The sequence below is a fragment of the Urocampus carinirostris genome, chromosome 5 (assembly GCF_059441175.1).
Source record: "Urocampus carinirostris isolate Australia breed hairy pipefish chromosome 5, RoL_Ucar_1.0, whole genome shotgun sequence".
Taxonomy (NCBI): domain Eukaryota; kingdom Metazoa; phylum Chordata; class Actinopteri; order Syngnathiformes; family Syngnathidae; genus Urocampus; species Urocampus carinirostris.
This window is the reverse complement of record NC_142353.1, coordinates 7810274-7818009: the sequence shown is the minus strand read 5'-3', so window position 1 is coordinate 7818009 and position 7736 is coordinate 7810274. Positions and strand designations below refer to the sequence as shown.

General features: G+C 40.1%; 1 protein-coding gene across 1 annotated transcript; it reads right to left on the bottom strand.

Annotated features, from left to right (window-relative positions):
* Positions 1 to 2174: 2174 nt before the first annotated feature.
* Positions 2175 to 6880, bottom strand: pop5 (POP5 homolog, ribonuclease P/MRP subunit). Its single transcript, XM_088335541.1, has 5 exons — positions 6738 to 6880; positions 6523 to 6665; positions 6209 to 6358; positions 3182 to 3265; positions 2175 to 2389 (listed from the first exon to the last, which is right to left on the bottom strand). Exons 1-5 carry the CDS (start codon positions 6755 to 6757, stop codon positions 2286 to 2288), a joined length of 501 nt encoding a protein of 166 aa, XP_088191667.1. The 5' UTR covers positions 6758 to 6880; the 3' UTR covers positions 2175 to 2285.
* Positions 6881 to 7736: the final 856 nt, after the last annotated feature.

Below are 7736 nucleotides of genomic sequence, written 5' to 3'. Positions count from 1 at the left end.
GGTTGGGAATCCTTTTGCACGGATTACTGCATCAATCCGGCGTGGCATGGAGGCAATCAGCCTGTGGCATTGCTGAGGTGTTATTGATGCCCAGGATGCTTCGATAGCGGCCTTCAGCTCATTTGCATTTGTAGGTCTGGTGTCTTTCATCTTCTTCTTAACTATACCCCACAAATTCTCGATGGGGTTCAGGTCAGGGGAATTAGCAGGCCAATCAAGGACAGTGATGCCATGGTCAGTGCACCAGTTACTGGTGGTTTTGGCACTGTGGGCAGGTGCCAGATCATGCTGGAAAATGAAAACCTTATCTCCATAGAGCTTTTCAGCAGATGGAAGCATGTAGTGCTCTAAAATCTCTTGGTACACAGTTGCATTTACTCTGGACTTGATGAAACGCAGTGGACCAACACCAGCAGCTGACATGGCTCCCCAAACCATTGCTGACTGTGGGAACTTCACACTGGATTTCAAGCAACTTGGATTTTGCTCCTCTCCAGCCTTTCTCCAGACTCTGGCGCCTTGACTTCCAAATGAAATGCAAAACTTGCTTTCGTCTGAAAAGAGGACTTTGGACCACTCTGCAACTGTCAAGTGCTTCTTCTCCATAGCCCAAGTCAGACGCTTCTTCAGTTGTCTTGAGTTCAGAAGTGGCTTGACCATGGGAATACGGCTATTGTAGCCCATTTCCCGGACACGTCTGTGAACTGTGGCTTTTGATACCTGGACTCCAGCTTCAGCCCACTGTCTTTGAAGCTCCCCCAAATTCTGGAAGCGGCTCTTCTTCACAATTTTGTCAAGGCTGCGGTCATCTCTCTTGGTTGTGCAGCGTTTCCGGCCACATTTTTCCCTTCCAACAGACTTTTTGTGGATATGCTTTGAAACTGCACTCTGTGAACAGCCTGCTCTTTGAGAAATTTCTTTTTGTGTCTTACCCTCCTGATTGAGGGTATCAATGATGGTCCTCAGATCAGCAGTCTTCCCCATACTTGTGATTTAGTTTACTGAACCAAGCTGAGTGTTTTTAAGGCTCAGGAAACCCTCGCAAGGTGTTTCGAGTTAATTAGATGATTCAGGTGATTAGTTGAATAGCCTACTTGTATACTTTTTCATGATATTCTAATATTTTGAGATAGGATTTTTGAGTTTTCTTAAGCTGTAAGCCAAATTCAGCAATATTAAAATAATAAAAGGCTTGAAATAGTTCAGTTGATGTGTAATGAATCCAGAATGTATGACATTTTTGTTTTTTTAATTGCATTACAGAAAATAAAGAACTTTATCACAATATTCTAATTTTCTGAGACAGTCCAGTATACATACAGAATGTCTTACATTCATTATAAGGCCTACATAAGGCTTTTATTTTTTTGCAGCTCCAGAAAATGTTTTTTTTTTGGTCCAGTATGGCTGTCAACATTTTGGGTTGCCAACCACTGCCCCAGTCAAAATCTCTGTGCATAGTTTTGCACCAGCTGCAAACCTTTGATGCTAGAAATAGATAGACCAAAAAGTAACACATTGTAGAAATCAAAATAAGTAGTAACCATCCATCCATCCATTGTCTTCCACTTATCCGAGGTCGGGTCGCGGGGGAAGCAGCGTTAAAAGGGAAGCCCAGACGTCCCTATCCCCAGCCACCTCCTCCAGCTCATCCGACGGGACCCCGAGGCGTTCCCAAGCCAGCCGAAAGACATAGTCTCTCCAACGTTTCCTGGGCCCCACATTTTTAAAATTATATTCTCAATATCAGACTGGTTTTATTTCAGCTGGTATCGTGTGGTCAGCACAGCAGCAGGATGGTTGACACGCATCCCCACGGTGCAGAGGTCCAGGGTTCAAATCCCCCGTGTGGGGTTTGCATGTTCTCCCCATGCCTGTGTGGGTTTCCGCCAGACACCCCATTTTCCTCCCACATTCCGAAAACATGCATGTCAGGTCAATTGGCTGGGTCAATTTGTCCCGAGGTGTGAATGGGCAAGTGAATTGCCTCTCTGTGCCCTGCGACTGGCTGGCAAACAGTTCATGATGTCCCCTGCCCACATCCCAAAGAGAGTTTGGATGGGCTCCAGCGCCCCCAGTGAGGATAAGCAGCGCAGAAAATGGATGGATAGTTGGCATGTAGTAAAAAGATTACAAATATAAAATGTATAAGAACCGTGATACATCACTCAGGCTCATCAACAATTTTCATTTATATATTTAAAAAAAAGAAAAAGAAAAAGAAACGTTCAAGACAGGTTACAATATACAAACTCTACATAGAGCCGGAATCCCACAATGCCAATTTACATTTGATCATCATCACCGCCATCATCATCATCCGGTTCATCTTCAAATGATCCACGTTCAGTGCAACTTAGAATTGCTTTGCGGATCTCTTGCTTTTCCACTGCAATCGAGCAAAAAATATATTTAATTTTTTTTTGAGAAAATTCGTTAACAGGGGTACATGTGAGTGGAGGATAGCATTCTAATGAAATTGTTTTTTACAATTCATGTTCAGGGTTGTTTTTCAAATCACAGACAATTCACAAATACACTAGATAAAAATGTTATCATTGTTACTCAATAATTAGAAACTTCTAAATGTATTACAGAATTTAAATCGAGCCTCGGATATTTGATTTATCCAAAGATTCAAGTGTACTCTTGCCGCCATATTTTGAAGTACTGACGCTGAAACACTTTGACATTCTAAAAAGTTTGATACTTTTCTGTTGTCAGGATTTATGTATCGTCTTGTGTTTATAATCCAGCTTGTTCATTTTAATGATTGTTGACATGTTTGAGAACCACTGATTTACCCTAACAGTGGGACATATTTAAAATATATATATATATACACATATGTATATCTTTTTTAAATATAAAAAAGAAGAAAATCTTGGTCAAGACTAGTATTTTAGTCTACTGCAGCTTTATTATAAAGACTAAGACTTAAGTCTTCGTGCGTGAATAAAGGATAATGCTAGCTTTTCGTCTTGGTAAAAGTTTGCCACTTGCAGTTTTAAACCAGCACATGTTGTTGTTTTTTCAATATTCAGATTCAGATTCGGATTCAGATCTACTTTATTGTGGATACAGATTGTTTTTAGCACGTAAAAATAGATAGCGCCATCATATCTACCCCTTTTTAATGTCAAAATGTCAGCATGTATGCACTTTAAATGATTAAACTTACCTTCATTTTTACAACTTGTGAGCATTCGATGAAGCTGACGTGTGTTGTAACGTATCAGAAACTTCTGACAAGTTCGGATCGTTCCTAAGGAAATATTATAATAATGGTTTGTTCAAATTAGTTATTACTGCACAATGCGCAGCTTCATATGAGTACAACCCATTTAAATGATATAAATTTAATATTTTAATGAAAATACATTTCAAAATTTTGATTTCACAAAAAAATATGTAAAATAAGTTAAACTCATTGCTAAAGAGTAAGGCTGATAATGCAATGATTAGAAAATATTCATTCTAATACAAATGAATGCATCTCACAACAAAACCACCTACATCTAGTATTTTCTATAACCTGTATGACTTTCATAAAGTGCAATTTTGGCTTGGCCTGGGATTTTTGGGGCGTGGGGGGGGTGGGGGTGCTATTCTTTTACAGGGACATTGTGTATTATTTAGCACCTCCTTTGTTAAAAAAAACTTCATTCATTTAAAAAAAAATTGATTTGAATAATAAGCAAAAATTCATGATCACAAACGTGCAGTTCTATTTTACGGTAGATTCCTCTAGATTGAGAAAATTGTATTTGTTTCACATAACATGAGTTTCATCGAGAGCCAACATCTTTCTGCTACTGGTACCACAAAAGACTTGCTTGGCAGCACTACACAATCCAGCAACATCTATTACACAGTGTCCCTTTAAGAAAACTACTTTGATGTGTTCAAATGGAAAAAAATTGCAACCAATGGCTATTTGGGCACTTTTTATTTAATACGGTATCCCAGAAAAATCCGTTATTCAGAAAGGAAACCAAGATGGACAGTATCTCATAAAAGGAGGTAAACGCCTTACATTTCAGCAGATATCTAATCATAATGTTGAATTAAACAACACTGAACAAACTGTACTTTGACATGATGAGAAGTAGTCTGTGTAAAGCTTATAAAGCAGTGTAAATTTTAACGTACCCCCCCCCAAAAAAATCAAAATATAACCAATAGTAGCTAAATCCCTGGCAACAAAAGTAAGTACACCCTTAAGTAAAAGTTCCTGTAGTTCAATATTTTTTGTGGCCACCATGATTTTGCAGAACCACTTTAATCATCCTGGCCATGGATTTCACCAAAGCCTAACAAATTGCCACTGGAATGCTCTTCTACTCCTTCATTACAACATGATAGCGCTGGGGGATAGTTGAGATAATGTGCTTATCCACTTTCCGCTTGATGTTGCCCCAAAGATGTTAAAATGGGTTTAGATATGGAGACCAACTAAACCAGTCCACCCACTTTACCCTGACCCCCGTTGGAAAAGCTTTGATCATCTTAAAGGTGCATTTGGGGTCATTGTCAGGCTGGAACATTGCCCCGTGACCCAGTTTCTGGAGGGAAGTGATCATTCTCTGGCTCCAGTATTTCACAGTACATGGTTGAGTTTTAGTTTCCCTTAACAAAATGCAACTCTCCAGTTTAGTAGCACTCATGCAGCCCCAAACCATAACATTCTCAACAACATACTTAATCCCAAACACGAACATGATTGCACTCCTCTCTTGGTTGCCACCACACTTGCTTCACACCATCAGAGCCTGATAAATTACCGTATTTTCTGCACCATAATGCGCACCGGGTTATAAGGCGCACCTCCCCAAAATAGTTTTTTGTCCTATATTTTCCATACATAAGGCGCACCAGACTATAAAGGCGATAGAGTGAGAACGTCAACAAAACAGGCAGATGAATCAGTCAAACTTATTAACCCCTTAACATTACGACGGCTCACAGAGAAGCAGACACGTTCCGACACAGTGTCTATGATGTCACCAATAACTCAAATGCGTCATTCCACATATCATTAGGAAGTTTAAACTTTTATGATTCAAGAAATGCCAAGCATTTCTTAGTTTCTATTTCCTTTTTCGCTGGCAACTGTGTGAACAGCAAAGTAAGAAATTCATTGTGCATGGAAACATGGTTCTTTACTGTGCGTATGACAATAAACACTTTGAATTGAATTGAATTTAAAAATAAACTCATCAGAGAAACAAAAGATCAGTCTGAAACAAGATACCGGGAAAATATAAAGCTGGGATAGCTCACCAAAGTCGTCTTGCAGCCATCACTTTTAATAATATATGCAACCATGATCCTCCGTGAGTGTAGTAAATCCAACCGTGTAAAATATTTACACACTCCAAAACACGCAATAATGCCGACAAATAAAAGAAAAAATCAGCTGTGAAGCATCTGCAACGATGGACGTTGCCTGTTGCTAGCTGTCTGTTTATCCCCATAATTCTTGTCTAAAAATACAGACTAGTAAAAAATGTTTTCTTCAGGCCGTAGAGCATCCTAACTTGTGATTCACATCTATATGACCAATTGCAGGGTTTGTTTTACGCCGTTTTAGCACGAGCCTGAAAATGCTAAAAATAACCCGCCTCATTTACTCCTAATAACTTTAGCCAATAGTGACCGATTCAAATGATGATTGACACATTGGTAAGGAAATGAAACGCCAGTATATATATCCCAACATCGCCGAGGACTACTTCTCCTAAGGGGGAAAACCCGAGACCTTGCTACTCAATATTGATCCATATATAAGGTGCACTGTATTATAAGGCGCATGGTCAGCTTTTGAAAAAAATAAAGGCTTTTAGGTATGCCTTATAGTGCGGAAAGTACGGTAATCTTTGTCTCATCAGACCTGAAGATATCGTTCCAATAAACCATGGCCTTTGTTTACACACTTCTTTTCATTGTGTAAAAGTGATGTTTCTTCAGTGATGTTCTACTAAACATCATAATGAAATATCTGCAAAAATGTGAGGGGAGGGGGGAATTGTGCTGACTTTTGTGACATACTGTACTTGCAAACCTTTTGGGGTGTACATATTTAAGCTAAGCACTGTAGTATGTGTGAAAACATGTTCGATTTTGCACATTATTGGAGTTTAAAGAGAAAATGTTTCACATACATTTAAGAAATATTCTAAATTCAAATACGTGATTGTTTACTTACCTCCTATGTGCAGACAGTTAAAAAAACATGGTATTTGCCGGAAATTTACATTTATGCTGGTGATGAACGGTAGTGCAGAGGACAAAAGTTTGTAACTCATTTTAGGAAATCGCAAGAAAACCATTCCTGTTTGAGCATTGAGGTATTTCACTGAAAAGAAAAGAAAAAAATCACATTACCTTCTGCAATTACATTTTAAATACTAAGGTTACTGAACAAAAAAATGGCATGTACAGTACAAAAGAACATAAATTTGGATATATTTTTTTTTCACATGACAGCGACGATATGAAGTAATATATGAATGCCCTTACCACTGAATCGCGTGCTGCACAGGGCGGCCCCATAGTCGCCATGTATTCGGGCCACCGCATCTTTCACCGCCGCGAAGATAGCACGGTCGTTCAGGAGCAAGAGATTGTTCTTGTCTGTCACATTTATCTCACAAAGTAAATACCTGTCAACAAATAGACTTTCAAAAACATACTAGCAAATAAGTAACACAGACGACAAGGAATTCAAACTTTACCTCGTTTTAAGTCTCACCATCTTTGCTAAATTCTTCTTCTGTGAACGTGAATTTTCGTCAACATGACGTTCCACTATACAAATGCACTAGCGCTGCATGCTGGGTGGTAATGGTACTGAAGATGAATTTGCGCTACTTTTGGTTTCGTTCAGTGGTGGGCAAAATGTTGGAGTCGCGGGTCGCATTGGGTCAAAAATGCGGGCACCAGGCCGGTGTTATGCCAAGAAATGCATCGGTGTTATTTATGCATAACACCTGTTCTGGAGACCCATGCAATATCTATCTATCTACCTTGGTCACATCCCTCAAGAAGGGTGACCGACAGCAAGATAAACACATACAACAACAAATAAAATAAAATAAAAGGAAAATAAAAAGCGAAAAAAATAGCAAAAAAAACACACACACACACACACACACACACACACACACACACACACACACACACACACACACACACACACACACACACACACACACACACACCATGGCCAAGCCAAATGCCCAAACACCCAAACAAGTTGGGCACCTCAGCACCTAAGTTGGTCATGCTTTCGTCCCTCATTCAGACAGCATTGAATAAATATATATGGAGAAATCTACATTTTATGTTTACTTTTATCTCATCTCATCTCATCATCCGTACCGCTTATCCTCATTAGGGTCGCGGGGGTGCTGGAGCCCATCCCAGCCCTCTCAGGGCAGTGGGCAGGGGACACCCTGAACTGGTTGCCAGCCAATCGCAGGGCACACAGGGACAGACAACTCATTCGCTCATTCACACCTAGGGATAATTTGGACCGGCCAATTCACCTGAAATGCATGTTTTTGGAACGTGGGAGGAAACCGGAGTGCCCGGAGGAAACCCACGCAAGCACGGGGAGAACATACAAACTCCGCACAGGATGTCTGGAGCTGGATTTTGAACCCACGACAGGTTCCCATGACATGAACTGTGCCGCACAAGCGCTAACCACCGCGCCGCCGTGCTGCCCTGTT

Bases quoted from the DNA above. Each gene is read 5' to 3' on its own strand.
- pop5 (XM_088335541.1), bottom strand. From the start codon at position 6,757: ATGGTGAGACTTAAAACGAG. The intron at 3,266-6,208 runs GTAAGTAAACAA...ATATTTCCTTAG, and splicing joins TAACTGTCTGCACATAGGAG to GAACGATCCGAACTTGTCAG. The intron at 2,390-3,181 runs GTAAGTTTAATC...GCTCGATTGCAG, and splicing joins CACAAGTTGTAAAAATGAAG to TGGAAAAGCAAGAGATCCGC.